We start from the raw sequence: 21933 nt of genomic DNA, 5'->3' as shown, positions 1-21933 counted from the left end.
CAGTTAGCCATTGTAAGTAAGTCAGAGAAGGTCAGATATAGAATGTTAGCTTATTTTGGAGTTCTTGCTGTGTAAACTTCGGTAATAAATTTGATAATTGTGAACCAGGCGACAGCTTTCCTTTCAGGCTGCAGTATTTTGCAGCTTCTTAGCACTTAAACTGGTGTGGAACAGAATTATATCTAGAATATACATTTGTCTGAAAAGGGTAGGTCCAAAAAAGTTATCAGTCTGACCTACCTGAAGCATTTGCTGGAGCTCAAGCTTACAAAACAAACTCCTTCCTTAAAATAACTTCATTAGTGGAAGAAAGCTACTTTCTAAGGCCCACTGTACTTCGAGTTCTTAAGCCATTACTGGAAAGTAATAATTATGCTGCTTGTTTTTCAATGGATAATTGTCATTGAATATGCTAGAGATAATGGTTGTAAGATGACAAATTATTTCTTAGTGACTTTTTGGAACTACAGTACATATGTACATGAAAGTAAATACTTATGTAAATAAGGGAAAAGAAATAATTTCCTATTCCCAAATCAAATGGATGCTTCGCATTGTGCTTTTTTCTTGCAGGGTTTTGACCAGCTGCGAGTGGAAGGTTTGCTTTGTGATGTGACGCTTGTTCCAGGAGATGGTGACGAAGTGTTTCCTGTGCACAGAGCGATGATGGCTTCTGCAAGTGATTACTTCAAGGCCATGTTCACAGGTGGTGTTTCTGTTAGTCATGCATACTGCTATCTCCAAATTGTCATAGTTTGGTCACTCAGACACATGTCCAGTAAAACACTTGATTCACAGTTTGAATCGGCCCAGGACTACAAACAACTCCGTGTTGTTGTGCTCTCTCTGCTTTTGCATCTGTTTTTTCAAGTTAAATTTTAAAGCTCTATTTTAATTTTATATAAGTTTATGAAATTATTTCAACCCAATCAAAATGATCATACAAACTTACCTACCTGTCTCTTTCAGGAGGAATGAAGGAACAGGATTTAATGTGCATTAAGCTTCATGGTGTGAACAAAATAGGCCTAAAGAAGATCATTGATTTCATTTATACTGCAAAACTTTCCCTTAACATGGACAACCTTCAGGACACTCTGGAAGCTGCCAGTTTTTTGCAGATTTTACCTGTTTTGGATTTCTGTAAAGTGTTTCTTATCTCTGGGGTAAGACTTACGACTTGTTTCATGCTTACAACGATTAAGGCTTCTGTGTGTTGTTTTTCCTTTTATAACAACAATGACTATGTAATAGTCAACGTTAAGTCCAAAACTTGCCATTATTCATAATTTGGATTCACAGAGAAAAAGTTTGCTTTGTAGTTATCTTGAAAATCTTTTTTTCCCTATTATGTACAGTGTGAGTTTGATATAAATGTTATACCATGTTAAAATTCTTCTAATTCCTAAGTGTATTGCAGTGATGATAGCAGCAATGATAATCATAGTTCCCACATTCATTACTGGATTTTTTTAGTTCATGCCCTCGCACTCTGTATCTTTCCATAAGAAAGCTACTTGGCGAGTTAAACTGAAAACAAATAATAAAGAGCAAGCTGCTGTTGCTGTCTGTTAATACACTTTCTCGAAAACTTTTTGTTTAGAGGAATGAAGCCCACAATTGTAGTGATTGTCACAGAGACCATTACATCCTCTTTGTAAACCAGTGAACTTGGTCACAGTCCTTTAGAATAATGTATCCTCTAAAAGGATTACTAAAAGGGACGTTAGAGAAATGTTGGTTATGTGAGAGAAGAGCTACAAGGATTTTGTGTCGATTGCCATATTTTGCTAGAACTAAAAATAGCTTTGAATGCCTACTGGGAAACATTTTTTCACAATCTCAAAAATAAGTGCTTTTGTAAGGAGGGGACAGCCTCTCCTACCAGTAGTGGTTGGTCAAGAGAGGAATACTTATGTAGCATGGTTGCTTTTGTGCAATTGGAACAAATAAAAAGTTTGCCCTGCAAAGCAGTACACTGTAGTTCCAACGTAGTACAGTCTATTTATGGTTTAGAGTTGCCCTGCTGATTTTTATTTATTATAGAGATTAAATTCTCACATCTTGAACCCGCTCTTGGCAGGGGGTCTGCTTTGATAACAACCTTTTTTGCTCCTCCTTTCTTTCCCTTCTGTTTTTCAGACTTGGTATCCGGTTTTGTTTTGAGGCTGTGCTTTGGAGAATGCCATGCTCCCTTCCAGTTGAATGTCAAATAGTTTTGCAGTTTTCTCTGTATTAAAAACACATTTCTGGTTTTTTGCAAAAACAAGAGAGCTGTTACAGATTCAGCTTGTGAAGTGGTAACTGGCTTCTTGTGTAAGGCTTTTCCTGGGTGGGAAAACTAATGTGAGATGTGACATGAAAACACTTCTTCTGGCTCCAACCTCTCGTTAAAAGCATTGAATTTATATTCCTCTGTTTAATCTTGTTTATTAAGGATAGCTTGGCTACACGTTCAGTCAGCTTGGGTTATTATTCAGAGGTTTTATTTGTTGAACATCCTTTCCTTCTTAAATCTTAGGTATCAGAGGTTTCAGCGTCGCACTGCATGACTGCACTCATTTTACTGTTAACTTACTGCAAACATTTTGTTTCATAGTTATTTCTATAGTAAAAACAGTGCAATCTCAGAATATGGGTGCAGTTATCTAACTTAAACACAGTGTATAAGCAATGCCAATATATGATGCTTCCATACTTTCCCTAGTCCTTGCCTTGTCTTGTATTTATATAACTCTTTGTCCCGCCAGCAATAAGGAGCACGTGCTTGGTGGGGTGGCAGAATGAGTGCTGTTATGAGCTGTCCTATCAAAGCAGTTCTGCCTAGAGAGATACTTGGGCATTATTTCTGATGTTGCGTGGCGGTTTTCTGATGTTAATTGCTTATATACTTGACTAGAAATCTTACTTTACCTGTAACAAGGAAATTGATGTGTTTTACATGAATTATAATATTATTTGGGATTTGGCTTTTTGATAGTCTGTAATGAGAAGTAAAGAAGCAGGAATTCCTATTGCTCCTCATAGTACGAGCTCAGAGATGTGACCTCACAAATGAAGACGGGAACTGGGATTTATGTAAGCAAGAGGACTCCAAGCTGCTAATAACAGCAATCTGTTTCATAAGCAAAGTGTTAGAAGCTCTATAACGCTACTGTTTTGCTTTCAATTTTGGCATATAATTGACCAGTTCTCTGAGAATGTTGTGATAAGAGTATTAAGATTAAATGAAACATTAAATCCCACACTGCCTGTTTTATGTTGCTCAGGGTTGGTGGTGTGTTTGTTTTTTTTACCTTCCAAAACGATGCAGTCTGCCTCTCTCCGGGGTTGACGTTGCTATAAATGCCAACTTGGAAAAAGGTCTCAGTGTTCTTTTGAATCAGGGGTATGGAGTGGCCTCCCTTTGATGGGTGGTGAGCCCCAGGGATGCTCTGTTGCCCTTTTCCCTTTCTGGGTAGGGCAGGGCAGCTGCTTGTTTATTTTTCTTTCTTGGGGAAAGAGCTTCTTTCATCTTAAATCTTGTTATTTCAAAGAATTTTTTTCATTGTTTAAAGTGCTTGTTTTCTGAAGATTCCTTCACTTACAGTGACTCAGTCATTGTTTTTATTTAAGTGAGAAATGTCTTGTTTGATACTACATTTTGAAAGAATCCAGAAGACTTCATTCATTTTTTTAATTGAATTTCTTCTCTGAAATACTTCATTCATACCGATGATGTTGTCCCCTTAGATGATCATCATATAACTGTAGAGGAAGTACAAAACTAAGTTTGTGCTGTCAGTCTAGTTACGTTCTCAGCATCCTTGTATAAATATGAATGAACTTTTGAGTGCACTTACTTTGAACTGACTTGAATTTGTTGGAACAAGTACCAGAGGTGGTGAGCGAATGGGGTTTTTTTGCTTTTTTAATTACCGTGTCTTAGTTTTACAAAGATTATTCCCCATTATACTAGCTTTGCTCCATTTTTGAAGGAGCATTTCTGTAATTTAAATGAATTTTCTGAGGAAGTCTTGTGCTTATTTCTACTGAAATTAGCTGAGAGCAGCATCTGAGAGCTGATGTAACCATTCCCAGTCAAATACTTAATTGTATTTGAATTGTCTAGGGAGTCCATTATTAAAGAGATTATAGAAGTCAGTTTATGTAAAGCATAATGCAACTGTGTTACTTCATAAGAGGATATTGGAAATACTTACAAAGGAAAGCGTAAGTTTAAGGAAACAGCTTAATTTCTGGAAAAAAAGTGAGACCTTCATAGAATGGTTATATGTTGGAGCTGACTTCTAAGCGTTCTATTTGTTCTGTATTTACTCCTGTCAAATAGCCCATTGCTCTCATAACGTTTGCTCTACAGCCAGATTCCCTGCAAATACTGGAATGTAAGATGTTTTCAGTCTTACTTTTAAATATTTATAGCTATACAATAGACTAGGACTACTCCCAGGTTCACATCTAAATGAGCCATAATGTAATTAAAATGAATAAAAATGCCGTGGCAATGTTTTCAAGTAGCGAGTGCTAGAGAACGCACAATAATGTTTTTGCAAAAGTATCAGCAGTGTACAAAATGGAGAAGGGTGGGAAACCTAGTCAAGTAAATGACAGCACTCGGGGGAAAATCACAGGGTAATGGGGAAGGGGATGTTATAGTGTCATTAAAGACAGCATTCCAAAACACTGAAAACTAACGTCTTGGCTGTACCTGTCATATAGCTGCTTAAGAAAATTGTATTCCTTCTATAATACAGTGCTTTACACTTTTGTAACAACTACCAAGTTGTCAGATGTTAAGGTCTCAATATTTGGAAGGTCCTGTCTTGTCACAAGAACTTGGTTAACTGGGGATGGAGCAAGATGGTGTCAGTTCTGCGGGAGCGTGGGATCTAAAGCCGGGGCCAGCTCTGCCAGCCCCCAGAATCTCACCTGTTCTAATGTGGGTGTACGATTGATTCTGTTTTCTGAGCCGGTCAAATTTCCGTGCTGCTATTTCTAGACTTCTGTATACGGGAGCCCACAGAAAAACTGAGGATTTAATGCAAGCTGTTTTAAACTCAGACCCTTTGAAACACCATGTTAAGTGCTTCAATGTCTAACACTCATTGAAACAAAAGAAGGTCAGACGCCTAAATGTTTTGTGGTACTGGGCTTGAGGACCTGATTTTTCTGTGCATGTTATTTCTCCCGAGTTGTTCTCCAGGGTTCTCACACTTGCAGTCATTTTGCTTTGTGTCCAGTTTTATATTACTTTATAGTCAGTTAAGTTTTTACCAGAACTTGGGAAGAGATTGCTTCAAAGTTTCAAAGAATTGTCAGCTGCTTTCTCAAGAAAGTGCTTTGGTTTTTGCGTTTGGTTTTTCAGGCTGTGCTTGATTTGCCCTTTTTTTGAAAAGCTTTTTAGTATTTTCTGGAACTTTTACTTCTGCTTTGTAATGAGCAATTACAATAAATAGTGTGAATAAGCAGCTCTGCTCAATAGTCAAAGCCCAGGTAAAATGGGGTTTATTTAGAATTCCTGACTTTGTAAGAAGTTGCTTAGCTCTTTGACCCATTACAGCTTTTAGCTCTTTCTAGCTCTTTCTGTGTGAGTATCTTTACTAGTTACTGGATTCACTGTACGGCCAGTCTTACATTTTTGTTTCATATATCCATTCCTTCTGTTCACTTCAGTGGGATTTCCAGAAGTAGCAGTTCCTTCTGTTTGTTGACGAGCTCCTGGTTGACTTCCATTGAAAACCATTTCTGAGCCTCTCATAAGTACCATAGCATAAGTCAAACTAGCTGGTTTTTTTGGAAATCAGTTGAGTAACTTACGTATTTAAGTGTTTAAATAGAGTTATTGTACTTCAATGCTACCCAATTTTGAATATTTCAGTAGGAGTAACTATCACTTCATTCTGAAGGGTTGCTTTTTGGCTCAGGACTTAAGAATCTCTAGAGTACATATTTTTATGACTGAAATCTTTGCAAAGAAATTTAGCCTCATACATTGATTGTTATCTTTAGCGCAGAGTACAACAGGTAATAGTACTTTTGCCAAGGAAAGTAAACTTTAAGGAAATGTTTGATATGGTACCCTGATTTGAAGTGAGTGGAATTTTTTTTAGTGAGCCAAAGTGCACAATTTCATAAGCATATTGGGGAGTACTTGCAATCGTAGCATGAAAAAACCCAGCAACCAGCCAACCCCGAGTGCAGTACAATCCGAGTGGATTAATTAAGGCAGTATAAGGTAAATTTTCTGAGAATTAGGGGGTGACTGAAAACTGCTGGTGTCTGGTTCATCAGTCATGAACAGTGTGTGATGTGTCTATAAATTTCTCAAATGTAAGCGTTCCAAGAATGCATTCAACTGCATAGATTTACAGTGTAACGTGATTCTGGTAATACATCAGCTAGATGCGTGCGTGGTGGGCACTTGATAACTGGCATGTATTCTGCAGTAGGTCTAAATACTTCATTGCAACCTGAACACCATGTACCAGCTATACATGATCTGTACCTTTTTTGCTTTGATCTTTTACTTCAAGCATGCCTTCTTTGTATTCAGTATCTTTCCGTCTGCTTACCTTGATGTGGAGAAAGTTCCGCATCTCTGCAGTTTGATGCCAGTAAATGTATTCCAAAGTAATTTTTAAATACAATGACTGTAGAGCAAGAATTAAGATTTGTGTTATACTGCAAGTCAGCTGTTTATTAGAGTGGTTTTTTTCCATGGCTTTATTTTTATTATACAACTTGAAAGAAATTTTACAAGTCAGAATGTTTTATTTAATTTACTTAATTTAAGGTATGCTGTTACTTCCATTATGCAATTAATTTCTGCAAAATAAAAATCCTAGAAGGAAATTTATCGAAATTATTTTGATGCTGATTCTCAAAAACGGTCTAAAGAAGAAAAAAGATGTTTCTTAACATCATCAGAGCATGTTTTATAGGTCACTGCTAGCTGATGTGATTATATTTTGATATAAGCAATGTGGACTGTCTTGTAATACAAACATAATTTCCATGTGTATATTGTATGGATATTTTTATAATAGAACTCCTGAGAGTGTGCCAGGCATTCCTTATAGATAGGATCTGATTACAGGATTAGTGTTCCTGGAGATGGAGAAATAGATTCGGAACCTTTGCCCATATGAAGGCATTTGAGGGTGTGTGAATGAAGACTTGGAATGACTGCAGATCTTAACTCTAGGGCAAGTTAGATCAGTTCTAGTGAATTAAAAATGTCTCCTATTCCCATACTCATTAAACTTTTGAATTGTCTAGTATTAAAGGGCAGTGATCAGATTGAGTTATACGGTATTAAAAGCTTGTAATCTCTGTCATGACCAGAAGGTCATTTGAAGGTTTTTGAATTCTTAGGCTGCAGTTAGGTTGTAGTCCTCAATCTTTGTAATCTTTCTTAAAATACCCATGAGATTTGGAATCTTAAATTCTTTTGGCATTATAAATATAATGAGATTCACAAAGTGTATGTGTGTATATATATATTTATATAAACCCACTACATTCTTTTTTTGAAGTGTATTTAATTTTGTGCATGTTCTGCAAGAGCACCACCTTGATTTACTAAAGATCCAATTTTGTTCATTTCTATGGCATGCATTCATGGGATTGAACACTAAATAAATTGTCTGAGATACGCAGTGTTGGAGAGGTAGCCGTGCCATTCTCTTTGGCTGCATTATTACAATATGTTTTTAACGGTGTTAGAGAATGTCTAATGGTGAGACTTGTTTCTGGGTTGTTCTCTGTCACCTTGGGCTGATCACCTCTCTCTTAACTGTATTTTCCACGTCTTCCTTACAAAGATGTTTGCAGAGCTTTTCAAAGATGAATTGCTGTATAATTGCTGTGTATCATCATTGTATAATGTATCTGACATAATTAATATATGCCATCTGCTTGTTACTTGTCTCATTTCTTTCTTCAAAATAAGGAATACATTGGGTCTCCCCTTGCAGTCATGAATATATACATCACGTCAAACATTTATTTGCTCATGTGTAAATCACCTTGAGCACTGCAAAAGGATGAAATATTGCTGAGTCTATAGTATTCATTAAATTCTACATTATCATTTAGATACCAAATTAAGACAGTGTTTTGATTCCTCTTTCTGTTTCCTTAATAGGTTTCGTTGGAAAACTGTGTTGAGGTTGGGCGAATTGCCAACACATACAATCTCACGGAAGTGGATAAATATGTTAATAATTTCATCCTGAAGAACTTCCCTGCATTATTAAGTACTGGTGAATTTGTGAAACTCCCCTTTGAACGTCTTGCCTTTGTGCTTTCAAGTAATAGCCTTAAGCACTGCACTGAACTTGAACTTTTCAAGGCGGCTTGTCGCTGGCTGCGGTATGAGGAGCCTCGGATGGAGTATGCTGCAAAGCTGATGAAGAACATCAGGTTTCCACTGATGACACCCCAGGATCTTATTAATTACGTTCAAACAGTGGACTTCATGAGAACGGACAATACCTGCGTAAACTTGCTTTTGGAAGCCAGCAATTACCAAATGATGCCGTACATGCAGCCAGTGATGCAGTCGGAGAGAACTGCCATTCGGTCGGACAGCACTCACTTGGTGACGTTGGGGGGAGTGCTGAGGCAGCAGCTGGTTGTCAGCAAGGAGTTACGGATGTACGACGAGAAGGCCCACGAATGGAAATCCTTGGCTCCCATGGATGCACCAAGGTACCAGCATGGCATCGCCGTCATCGGGAACTTTCTGTATGTAGTCGGGGGCCAGAGCAATTACGACACGAAAGGAAAGACGGCGGTTGACACGGTCTTTAGGTTTGATCCTCGCTACAACAAGTGGATGCAAGTTGCATCTTTAAATGAGAAGCGCACCTTCTTCCACCTAAGTGCCCTCAAAGGACATTTGTATGCAGTCGGTGGTCGAAATGCAGCGGGTGAGCTAGGTGAGTGCTTCTCCTGCAGCATAGCTTCTTGCCTTGCTTTTTAGGCCTTGAAATACCGTGCTGCCCTGTGAACGGGTGGAGAAGAATCGAGCTGAAGTTGTGGGCGTGCAGCTTCATTCTGGAAATATTGTAAACGCCTAGAGAAATTTGTCTGGATACTGTTAGGAGTTGCTTTTAGAAGGGCTTCCACAAAAAAATTTCCAAATACATGTATCTAGTGTATTGATGCATAATACCAAATGATTTCACCTTTAAATCTGTGTGTGTCTACTTATATAAGTGTGTATATGCATATAAACACAGCTCTCTCTATGTATATATAAAATATCATTACTGAAGCTGAGCAACCAAACCAGCTCTTTTCACTCTTAAGGGATACACGACTGTCTAACTGAAACTCACTGTTGTAAAAGATGCAAATTTTCTGGAATAGTAATTTTGAAATGCTAGAATTTTTTTTGTTTGTTTGGTGGGGTTTTTCGTTTGTTTTTTTTTTTTTTCTTAGTGGGCTAATGACTGAGTGATCTATTTCACTCACAGATCAGTGAGATTCAGATCTCCTGACAGTCTGGATGTTTTAATTACTAAAAATGTTATATTTTGCTTGTGGTCTTGTGACTATGTAGTTAACTTATTTATATGAATGACTCTGTCCTGCTGTCTCCTTTTTTTCTCCCCTTTATAAATGATGATTCATTTTGCTTGACCAAAAAACCCCCACCCCCCTAAAAAAATATCAATTTCAGGGAAATAAGATGGTTGGAAAAAAAGAATAAATACATGTAACTTTTAATTTAACAGAAGTCCGTAGAGGACGGTCCATATTAATGCACTGCATTTTCCAAAGCCATAGTGGCTAGCATTTGCAGTCAGGTCAGAGAGTGTACACTCGATTTAAAATCGAAATGTTACAGTGATTATGCTTGGCATTTTAGCATAGTATTACATCTAAACCAGGTGTAACATTTCATAATTTTGTTTGCTTTCAGCCCAATACTTGACAGTGTCCTGTAAGTTTTTGTGGCAGTATCTCTTGCTGCTAAGGTTTTGCTTTTTAGAAATGCACAAATGTCTTTTAAGTGCTGAGAAACGTGTTTAATTGAAACAATGCAAACCTTGACGTACGCTGTGGCATCTGTAACCTTATTTAATCAATGCATCTCAGTCATTCACATGTAGTTTGTTTCATGATTATATTTCACACTTTCCTAGGAAGCATATAGTACGTTATTTCCACTACACACGACTGGGCTGGGTTTGATAGAAGTTTAAAATACATTCTAATGTTTGGTGAAAAAAGACATTTAAAAATGCCTTCTCTTTCCAAAAAATTTGGGAAACTGTTTTGCAATAACTTGTTTTCCCTAGACAGCCATTTTCTGATGCAGATCCCAAGGTTTTCTGAGTTATTTTAAAGTCATTTCGCCTACCTGAAAATACATTCTAAACCAAGCTTAATACCCTGTAAAATACCAAATGTACAAACTAATATTTATTGCTCTTTAGCCTATCAGAAAACCTGACTTTCTCATTGAGCTATTTTTTAATGGTATGAATTAATAGCAGATAATCAGATTGCTGTCCTTGTGTATTGTACCACCTAAACAGAGTAGGGTTATAAGAATATCAGTGAAAAAGTTGCAAGTCTAACAAAATAAATATGAAATAACTGTCCCTAAGCCAGTGCCACCTGTCTGTAGAGCAGGCTGTAAGCACAGTGTTTTTCTCAAATTAGATCAAGCAGTATCGTTCTGCTGACCTCAGCTCTTCTGCAGCTTTAATTAAAATACAGAATCTTATCACCTGTCTAAAATTCTTCTGTGAAGATATCATTAAAATGCTGCAGCAATTTCCGCACAGACCTGAAAATTGTCATTGGCTCGTTCTGTGGGGAGAGCACTCTATAAATACCAAATATTGTAGCTGTCCAGTGCTTTGATTTGGGGCTTCAGTTTCTTTTCTTGTTAATTGTGAGGCAAGTCACTTTCCATTTTCATGTTTCTTTCATAAACCTTGACAGCCGAGAGATGAAATCCACCTTAAACTTCCCATTCTCTTCAGATGAGAAAAACTCTCAAGCTTTTCATAGAAGAGAAGGTCAAATATGTGTTGGACAGGTATTAAAGAAGTTGCCCTTGGGTTCAAACTAATTTCAGTCTGTTGTTAGAAAGGAAGAATTCCCAAAACCTGCGTTCAGCTTTCCGGAAGATCAGCTCTTATGGAAAAGGGCCAAAGGATTAAAGTTAGTAAAATGAATTTCTTTATTTTTTGTTTGGTTGGGGTTTTTTTCTCCTCTGACAGTCAGTGGAATAAAAATCATATTTTTTGAGACTTTCTATCAAGCCTTACCAAAACAGTTTTCAAATTTTTAATCTTCTGAGAACTTTGTGAATACCATGCTCTACCTCAGTAGTACGTGGCTTAGCAGTAACAAATAGCTGCTGTTTTAACAGTGCCTGCTGCTGAGAAAAGTTTAGTTCGTTGCTAAGGATGGGTGAATTTGCATATATATATGGTACATGCGTCAATGTGGTAAATGTCTTTGAAACAGTCTGAATGATGAGATTATAATTCAGATTTTTCTACCCCATGACGATGGAGGGCTGTGCAGAAGCATGCACCACTCCCAAAAGTATTGTAAGTAACTGTGGTTGGCTCTTCTTCACTGTCAAGGCAGGCACCTGCCACAGTGTTCCCAGTAGGCAGGGAGAACAGCACTCTGGCGTGAGGAGGAGACCAGCCTGGAGAAGGCAGGTGTGCAAAAGGTGAGGCTTTTTGGAAGAGGAGACAAAGGGACAACCAGGTGTGGCTCTCAGATACTCATGGAGCGGAGCTCACTGGCAATTTCCAGCTGTGCTGTTGTGCAGGGCACTGGATACTGTTTTCTCAGACAAGTCGATTTTTGTAGCTCTTTTTGAAAGACTTCAGTTGTGGTGCTTTTGCTAATGGTAGAAGCTGTGCATTTGAAAGTATTTGAAAGCTTGTGCAGTTAGGTACCTTGCAGATACTTCAGGCTCTGCTGCTGATGGCTTGAGTGCAGTTTGACGTTTTTGTATATGAGCTTTTCCTAAGCACTTTGAGGGATGTTGGGTTGTGACTCAACCACAGATTCATTGACACCATCATCATGCTGCAATAAAGACAGAAAGAGATGCCTTGTAGTCCAGGGCCAGGACAGTTACGTGTTCTTCAGACCCCCTGCCCAGCAAGTGGGAAGGCATTTATTTTCCCAGTGCCTTCTATGATGCTTAAACCTCATTTCAAACAACTTCTTGTTTATGTAAAAACTTCTTTTGTGAGTTTATATAATATATTTTAAATATTGTTGGTTAAGGAAAAGAATATGCATCATTACCCAGTTGGGCTGCTTGCTGTCTGTGTAGTACTGTGAACATCGAACCAAAGTGTGAACTGGAGGACCTCTTGCATAGGAGATTATTTTGGAGTGGCTCTTTGCTGTCCTAGGGACAGAATTACTCAGGACTGCGTAATTTAACCAAGTCAGCTTTGAGTTCCACAGAAGCAAGCTGTATTGTAGACATAATATTACAAAATGAAGATCCTGGGTTTTGGGACATCACACACACTTGCTAAGTGCTGCTGTAATAAACCTCAAGACACATTAGAAGCTACTGACAGAGAAGTGCTAAATATCTGTATACTCCTCAAATAGCATCACAGATGGCACTATAAAATGAGTGCAGGCTGATCGTCCCCTGGGACTGCCAAAGCTCCGTGTCGTTTTGAGATTGCTTAATTCTATTAAAACGAGGCCTGTCTTCCCTGGATTATGGTAATGAACGGGTCAGAAGCTCCACAGTTAGACATAAATAAAGCCTGATTTGAGTCATTCATGCTGTTGGAGAATGAATCCATCAGTCTCATGCTATATTATATAGGATATATGCTTAGGTTCAGTGAAGTAGCAGTTCTTTTGAGTGTTTGTGAACTGTGCTCTGTCTGCAGATGATATCTAGAACATCCTGACTCCTCTCTTAAATTGATGGGCACCTTTAATAGCTGGAATTTTGAATATTTTTTTTCCTTCAGCACAGAGGGAGACCTTGTTAAAAAAGAGAAATGGAATGACCTTGCAAGGCGATGGAGAGACAGCTATGTGTGAACAACCAAACAGAACAGTAGGATTTTTTTCATCTGGGAAGTGATTAGCTTTGTTTCAGAGCACAGGAGATTTGAGATTTGAGTTGAGATGGTTTGTCTGAAATACTGTCAGGTGGTATTTAGCTGTACTGGTAATGTTTGAGAGAATTTTGAAGCCACATCAGAAAGTGATCTTAGACTCCATGTTTTCTCAGATAACTAATGTCTTTACAATGCGATGATAGTGATGGCGGCAATGTATACCAGTTTCTGCATGTTTTATCTTCTCTTGCTAAATTGATTTTTTGGCAAGGATTTCTCTCTTAAATGCAATCTGAACTGCTGAGCGAGATAAACAGTTGTCCAGCATTGAATGTCATGTTAATGTGTTCGCTGCTGGCTTTGTGATTGCTTTGCACACACTCAGCTCTTCCTGTCCTCACAGTGTACTGGTAAGGTAAGATCCTCACCTCAGCATGGATTGGAAGCACCGTGGGAAGGAGGATGCCTTTGTTTTTGTGAAAGCAAGTAGAATGATGATTTCGTTGCAGCATAGCAGTGAACAGCAGGTCAGAAGGGTCTGCTGTCAGGGTAGAACTGGGACAGCTATAATTACTTGCATGTCAAATTTGTTTTTTCCCTGTTCTTGAAATTTCTGCGCATCTTTGTTCTGATTGCTAAATAGAACAGAGTAGGAAGGAGCTTTCTTTTTTAGAAAAGAATATTGAAATGAAAGAATAAATTTTATACAAAAAAGAGCGTGGATTTATTTGGGGATTGGGCAGATGCTGCATGTGGTGTCAACATGGCAATGCATAGAAACATGATGCAGATTTAGTTATAGGTGTAACTTCTGGAATGAATTCTTTGTGCCTGTACCTTTATGTGGGGAAGAGGCTGTCTCCAGCTTTCACTGCCTTTATGGTATGTAAGTCCTTCATGGATGTACAAAGGTTGCAGGATATCAAATGGGAAAAACACCAACATTTTTTAAAGAGTCTTTTACTTTATTAAAGGAACTCAAGCCTGACTTTAAAAATTGCCGTTGCAGATGTATGCTTGAATGCCTTTTCATACCTTTTCTTATGCAGACTTTTTTCTACCTGTACATGTGTGTAATGTGAAAGGTGGCTCGGGGCTCCTTTCAAATGGCCGAGGTAGGAAATGAAGTAACAAGGTTGGACCGTAGGAGGAGTCTTGAGTGAAGGACTGATCTCCTAGAGTGAACTTGGGAGCTTGCCCGTATTGAGCAGGTTTAAATCACAAATGTGGCATGTCAACAGGAGTTTTTAAGACACACTTGACTTCAGTTACTTTGCATCAGATTTTTTATTTTCTGTCCATCTTATAAAGCCCTGAGATGGCTGGCATAACTGGGAGTCCATATGCAAGGCACTTTTACAAAACCAGAAGCATTTCAGGCTTTCATTACTATTTTTAAACCGTTTCAAGAATATGAAATTAGTCATTTCATACCTGTGAATAAACGAATATAATGTCTTTTGAAACAGGAATTTAGTGTGTTTTGCCTTATATCATGAACATAATGTTCTAGACCAACACTTTTCTGTATTTCTTAAGTTTAAATTTCAGCTCCTGGTTGGGTAAAAGCTGAAGAAAATCCAGGGTGCTATAACAATTTAGCAATTCTTATGAGCGATATAGTTTGGGGTTTGGGGTTTTTTTTCCTAATTTTTAATCTTGGATGCTGCTGAACTGGTTGTCAAACAGTACTCCTGGAACTGGAATCTTTTATTTTGAGTGTGTTTACTTCAGATACTAATTGCATGGAATTAGAAAATATCGTCCTCTTTTGCAACTGTCAGGAGGCTGTGCATTTTACAGCAGCTGAAAGATAATTCAGAAGGTCGCTGTAATGTGGTCTTCGCTAAATTTTTCTGTGACTAGGGGATTTTTTTTGTGGTAGTCTGACACCATAGATATACCTTACTCTTCCAAAATGTTCCAAAGGATATTTTTAAAAGACAGATTTGGAGTTAGGGTGAGGTACCCGACAGTCACTGTTTTGAGTGTTACTGATTGGTATACTTTACTGGCCTGGCCAGTACTGTGAATGCTGGAGGCTTATACTAAGTAGTTTCTGCCTTTAAAATGGCAAGTTTCTCAGCTTCTAAGTATTTTTGTCTCTTTTATTTGATATGTAATCCTGGACTGTAAGTCACCATCACAGATTCCATAGAGCTGACTCAGATTTTCTACCCTTGATTGAATAAAAAGCTTGTTCTAGAGCAAGTAAAAGGCCACTTTGAGAGACAGATTCAATTTTGTACACACAGTTTGTAAACATCTCTCTTCAGAGATCAAGCATTGTATAACAAGCATAAGAGTCTGATTCTTAATTTTAAGTATTTAAGATGAGCTTTAATTTGTCTTTAACACAATTATTAACTGCTTTGGGCATCGTAAGGTCACTCTACAGGATTTTTCACGATCTCTAGCCCCTTGGTCATGTTGTACTGATCAAGCTTGCTCAGGGCCATTATTAAATCTGTTTTCTGTTTCTACTCTGTGTGCTTTTTGAATAGCCCTTTTCCTGCAACCCCTCATCTCTTCCATCATGCTTTGAAGAGAGGAGTCCTCAGAAATGCTTTCTGCAAGGACACCTGGTCTCGGGGTTTCTTTTTAACTTACTACTAGCCTCTACAATTTCCAATTTGATAAATCCTTTGATCATTTTAACATTCCAGTGCACAAAAACTGCACAAATGGATCTGTGTATTGACACAAGCACTGTTGCTCTCTATCCAAGGTTCAGTGGTGTTTCACCTTGAATTTTTTAAAGCTTGGCTTTTGTAAACTGTTTGAATTGGTGACTTGTATATGCTGTGCAGTTGCTTAATAACACATTGCAAGACAATAGAAAATTAGTCAACAGTTGCTGCTCCATTTTGAGGGCATAGGACCATTTCAATGTGAAATATCAAGAAGAAGATCCAGCCTGATTTTCTGCATGGATGGGACATTGCTGAAGAGTTGGGTCTTTTCTGGTTGCCAGATGTGTAGATCCTCTTTGAGATAATTTGAAGTTTATTCCCCCTCTCTCTACAGCAGACAATGGAGGGAGTTGTACGAGAGGAAAGGGCAGAAAAGCTGAATTCACCCAGCTTTGTTGCCATTTTCTCTGATGTCCCACAGCTTGTACCTCTGGCAGGGTTCGTGAGTTGGGGCAGGTTGTGTCAAGCAGGAATGGGAATGAGACAAGTGGGAGACAAGAATGCAAGATGGTTTTTTTCTTCCTTTTTGTTCCTCCGGGACAAAGCTTGAGGTTTTTCTGTATTGTCTGTGGACATAATGCTCAATAATTCCCTTGACACTTTCTCAGTCGAACAATGTTTTTCATTGATACTTGCTCTGTTTATGAATATATTACTGCCACTAGGACTGCACTCAAAACCAAACTGCCATGCTAGCTTCAACATTTTTATGTTCTCATTTGTTTTAAACAGCTACTGTGGAATGTTACAATCCCAGAATGAATGAATGGAGCTATGTCGCGAAAATGAACGAACCCCACTATGGTCATGCTGGAACCGTGTATGGGGGATTAATGTATATTTCAGGTAAACAACTCCTATGATCATATCATCTCTGTGGAACAATTACCTACCTAACTTTTCCTGTTTCAGCGGGAAACAATAAAAATCAGTTTCTAGTTGCAGTAGGTTTGCCACGGTATAAGCAGTGATGCAATTTCATTTGAAGCCAATCAAATAGGGTATATATTGCAGAGTCTGAGAAGATTATTTTAGATAATATTATGCATTTACACAGTAAATGACAACTTTGAATTCCAAAGGAGTTATTCACTTTGTCAGAATACATTTTTCTATGGCAGCACTACATACATACCTTTATATAGCAATAAACATTAAACACATCCTTTTTGATACATTTTGGAAAGCATTAGAAATTTTAGTACTTTAAAGAGCATCAGCCTTCATTGAGCTGATGGAAAAGGATAAGTTTTGATGTTAATCACTATATATGAATGATGTCTGTACTTTCACTGATGTTTCATTTATAATATGCTCAGTCCCATGGTGTCAAGGTTATAGTTTCATTCCATTTTTTTCCAAACTGGGGGCGGTAGGTTTTCTGCAGATCTGGTATCCGGTCAGTTTTTAAAGAAGATTCAATCTGTCTGTCGGTGATCTCCACAGAGATCACAGACCTCTGTGTATGTTCTCCTACTGCAATTTTAAGGGATGCTCTTTAAGAACTGAGCTGAAATTCAGGGTGAGAGGTGGGGTGAGGTTGCATAGCTGTAAAGACCTGGTGGGGAGATGCACTGGAGCAGGTGTTTTGAATCAGGGGCCCTTGTGCCAGTAGGCTAGGAGGGGTTTGTTTTAAAATTTACCAGAATGCCATAAGGTACAGCTTCTTACTCATCTATGAGCAAGTCCATTAAGCTAGCTTCTAATCATTGTGCTGCTATTTGTACTTTTTTGCCCATTTTGCTTGTTATACTGCAGGCAGCACGTACTTATGCTCCCTGCTGTATTTTTTTCATGTAGATGCTCTGTATTTCCCAGCAATTTTTCTTTACCTCCTGTCCTCTCAGATGATATCCCCATGTCCAGACACTTTTGTGGTTGAAAATGTGAAGATTAGTTCCTTTTGTCACTAAAACCTTTTCTCTCTGACAGGCTTCCAAGCACTGCCACCCTACTACGGCTGACATTAAGTATCAGGGCTGGACAGTCCCCCTGTGTTTGGGTGTTTTTTCTGTATTTAATTTTTACTGTCTAGCTGAAGAACTGGGCACTTTCTTGCATCACTCCTATAGACACCACGCCATCTCTGTCCACTAATAATCCAAGCGTGGTAATTCAGTGTTGAACGCTTAGCCCTGCAGGAGGTTGTTCAGTAGCAGTGTGTTCTCTGCATAATTTTTAGCACCTCAAATATGGCTGTGTTATGGTCTTAAACCATAGCTAATAAGCCTATGGTGTCTGAAACTGGCGTGACTGCTTTCTGACCTTGCCTGGTGACCTTGCGGAAATGTGGGACTATTTCACCTCCTGATGGGAAGTAGCCCTGTGATTTCCCCTGAAGCCTCTCTTAACTGCTTTTGCAAGGAGCCATGGGGAAGGTAAATACAGAGAGAACCATAGGTATTTATTAACAGAAGAATATTTGAAAGCTGTGTTCTCTCTTCAGCTCAAGTTGAGTTTTCTGAAGAAAAATCTGCTAAGTGATAGGACCACTTGAAACACAACAGCATAGTATCAAAACTTGAAAGGATTTTGGTTTTCTTCGTGGTGAGAAACAAAACTATCAAACCGAACCAAATGTAAGCAAAGAAATAATTTTGCTGAAATGAAGCGTAGGTAACAGGTTTTTTTGTTCTTTTATTCTGCCAGTGTCATCTTTGGTAAGTACTGTATGAGCCATGGCTTCTTTTCATATTTGGATTTAGAGGAACAAGGTACGTTAAAAATATCATTTGAAATGGAGTACATACGTGGTAGTAATCTAAGCTGAAGTGCAGAAGTTTTAAGGAGGATGTAATTAATTCACTTTAATGTATTTTTTGCTATTGAGTGCTTATTAGGGTGAACGCTACTCTAATATCTGTTTTATTTCTTTAGGGGGAATTACCCATGATACTTTCCAAAAGGAACTTATGTGTTTTGACCCTGACACAGACAAATGGACTCAGAAAGCTCCAATGACGACAGTCAGAGGTCTGCATTGCATGTGTACTGTAGGAGACAAGCTATATGTTATTGGTGGAAATCACTTCAGAGGAACAAGTGATTACGATGATGTTCTAAGCTGTGAATATTACTCACCAACTCTAGACCAGTGGACTCCAATTGCTGCCATGTTACGTGGGCAAAGTGATGTTGGGGTTGCTGTCTTTGAAAATAAAATCTATGTTGTTGGAGGATATTCTTGGAATAATCGGTGTATGGTGGAAATAGTTCAGAAATATGATCCAGAAAAAGATGAGTGGCATAAAGTATTTGACCTTCCAGAATCACTTGGCGGCATTCGAGCCTGCACTCTTACTGTTTTCCCACCGGAGGACAATACAGGGTCACCGTCTAGAGAATCTCCTCTTTCAGCACCTTAAAAAACATCCCTTGACTTATGATGTTGTAGTAACACCTTTGCACTGCATCATGGAGTCTATTATTTTTCTTCAATAGTTTCTGTTAGGCTTAGCCTACAGCATTTCATACAGTTACTGGGGGGAAAAAAAAAAAGACTTTGACATTATTTGTGCTGTTTGTTTGGCCTAGAATGTTTGTCAAGTGGTTAACAAAAAAAGATGTACTCACCCGAGCCAAATGTTTAACAAATGAGAAGATATTGTCTATAAAATGTATGAACTAGGTACGTTATTAATGTTGTGTATTGGGTGTGAGGTATCTTATAGGTTACATTTGGAAGCCAAATGAGTCAGATTTGAAGACTTTGTATTGAACATGTTCTTTCACTAAATTTCGTAGTTGAAATCCTTTTTCCTTTCATTTTTGACTGCAGATAACAAGGGGAGGTAGACCACATCAATGTGAACTATGTCAGAAGGTTGCCAAGGGGCCTGAGCTACCTCCCTCTTTTCACAGAGTATTTTTGACATATCTGTTTACCCACCTGATTTTGTGGGTGCTTTCAGAGCATATGAAGTTTCTTAGGCAGAGGGGAGAAATAAAATTTTAAAAAATTAACACTATACAGGAAGCGGACCTTGTAGAGGCCGGGAGTTTTTTTATAACATGTTATCGAGTGTTTTTCCTGAGTCGGTTGAGTGATGCTTCAAACAAAAGATTTAAAATGTTTGGGTTTTTTAATTTGGTTTTTTTGAGGAATTGGCTTCCACTTGCATGGGAGCACACACTATTAACAAACGGGAATTCAGTGCAGTTGTATATTCTCTTGTATGCCTGTACTGAATATAGGTAGAGAAGGGCTAGAAACATTAACTTAAGCCACTGAATTTGACCAAGTCATTCCATCGAAACAAATTTAATCTACCTTTTCTCCTTTGCTGTTGAGATAACTTGCATAATGTGTCCTCTGTATAGTCTCAGTTAATAAGGTTATTTAGCACAAAGTGCAGCTTCAGCGAGAGAGCTGCTTTTGCTCAGTGAACTTGGACTACCACGTTTTACCTTCTTTTGTTCAATAAAACTTTTAACTGCAGTTATTCAGTCTAAGCTACCTCATTAATGTATTTGGTTTTCTTCCTCACTGTCTCCAGGATACGCATTATGTATATCTGTGTGGGTAGATTAACTTGCTAGGAAACCAATGCAGAATGATCATGAATGGGTATTTTGACCTACTTTTAAGAAACTATTTTGGCCTGATGTGTTCATTTTATTGTTAAGGACTGATAAAAGAACCAACTGTCTTAATTTTTTTCTTGGAGAACTACTGCTTATGTGTGCAGCCGTGCAAATTTACAGAAATCTTTATCTGCTCCAAAATACAGTGCGCTGCTGGCACATTGCAGCTCCGAGTGCTTGTAGGAGTCTAATACCATCGTGCTTGTTCTGAACTTCCCGTCGCATGTTACCAGTGGTTTTGCTAATGAACACAGTCAGAGGGGCATTGTCTGGGGAAGTCTTTAAACCAGTTAGCTTATTTGGTTGTGCTACCTGCTAGCAATAACCATGTAAAGCCGAACAGACTTTTGCTGGGAGTGTGCTGTTTGTATTTTGTCCCTGATTGATGCATCAAGCAGCACATTACTATGGTGTCACTTTTGGAAGTACTGATATTTATTCTTTATGCAGTTTACTAGTAATTTATTGCATATACTGGTAATTTATTGCATTTACTAGTAATGATCACTACCAAGATGTATGTGTAAGCTTTAGGCTACATAACTGTTTTGGTTAAAACCAAAAGCAATTCTTCCTCTTTAAAAAAATACCTGAATTCCATGTAGCTGTGCAAGGTTGTTATAGGTGGAATAGTGGCACCAGTGGATACTCTTGGAAAGTAGCCAGTGAAGATGAACTGACTCATCACCTTAAGAATACTCTTCTAATGCTGTGCAAAGCACCACATAGGAAAAGGTTCCTCTGTCGTTAAAGTATGTGCCAGTCATTTAAGCGTCACATGCTACTAATATATTTTTTTTCCAGCTCGGAGACCAGATTTTAGAGCCTGCTTAAATTTAAGTCCCTTGAAATCCATATTTATTAATTAAACGGAAAAGTAGTTGAAGTAGTTGTAACACCTTTTGGATAATGTAAATATATCCTGCTGTTTGTGTGCTGGAGTTGAGGAGGCACCCTGTTTAAAAGCAGGTATCCTGCTGATATTCTCAATTCAGAAGAAGCTTAGGGTGGGTTCTAACCATTATGAGATGGTTGGAAGTCAAGATGTCAAAGTTCCGTGTCTGACGGGCCTTGAGAGTAGCCCAGGAGCTGGTATATGGCCACGATGTAGAGAGATTTTTATTTTTTTTTTAGTGTATCATCTATTGTACTTGAAATGGAAGAATTATTTTTGAACGTAATTTTGTTATCAGTGTTGGACACAGCATAGTGGATTAAATGTAGTGCATCAATCAAATTAATCTTTGAGGTTTTTTTTTCTTCTATCTCTCTCCAGATTAAGGTGTTCATAATGACATTAGTTAACACCTGCTTACCAGGATTGAAAAGCAAACCTCAAGGATTTGCCAAAACCTGCAAAATTCTTCTGTTAATGCAGTGTAAAATGACTTGATGCTTATTACATCTTTCTTAACCATAGCATAAGAAACTCTTTCCATCTCTGAATCCACCACTGTAGGTGTACGTGTAGATACAGCAGATATTCAATCCCTGTTTTCAGTGGGCTGCCTTTATGATCTGTCCTGATGATAAGCAGCCCTGGTTTTTTCATACATCTTGAATTCTTTCAT

General features: G+C 38.2%; 1 protein-coding gene across 14 annotated transcripts in view; it reads left to right on the top strand.

Moving 5' to 3' along the window:
- KLHL13 (kelch like family member 13) overlaps nt 1-20431 on the top strand; it is an 84764-nt gene extending 64333 nt beyond the window's left edge. For all 14 annotated transcript variants that reach the window (XM_037408121.1, XM_037408114.1, XM_037408124.1 and 11 more), the window contains 5 exons: nt 574-706; nt 970-1166; nt 8147-8942; nt 16511-16624; nt 18656-20431. In XM_037408121.1, the coding sequence (XP_037264018.1) occupies nt 574-706; nt 970-1166; nt 8147-8942; nt 16511-16624; nt 18656-19143 (1728 nt within the window). In that variant the 3' untranslated portion in view covers nt 19144-20431. The remainder of the gene's footprint in view (nt 1-573; nt 707-969; nt 1167-8146; nt 8943-16510; nt 16625-18655) is intronic.
- Nucleotides 20432-21933: the final 1502 nt, after the last annotated feature.

Source organism: Falco rusticolus, chromosome 14, assembly GCF_015220075.1.
Source record: "Falco rusticolus isolate bFalRus1 chromosome 14, bFalRus1.pri, whole genome shotgun sequence".
Taxonomy (NCBI): Eukaryota; Metazoa; Chordata; class Aves; order Falconiformes; family Falconidae; genus Falco; species Falco rusticolus.
Note: the sequence above shows the minus strand (reverse complement) of the source record. Positions and strands in the feature narration are given on the sequence as shown.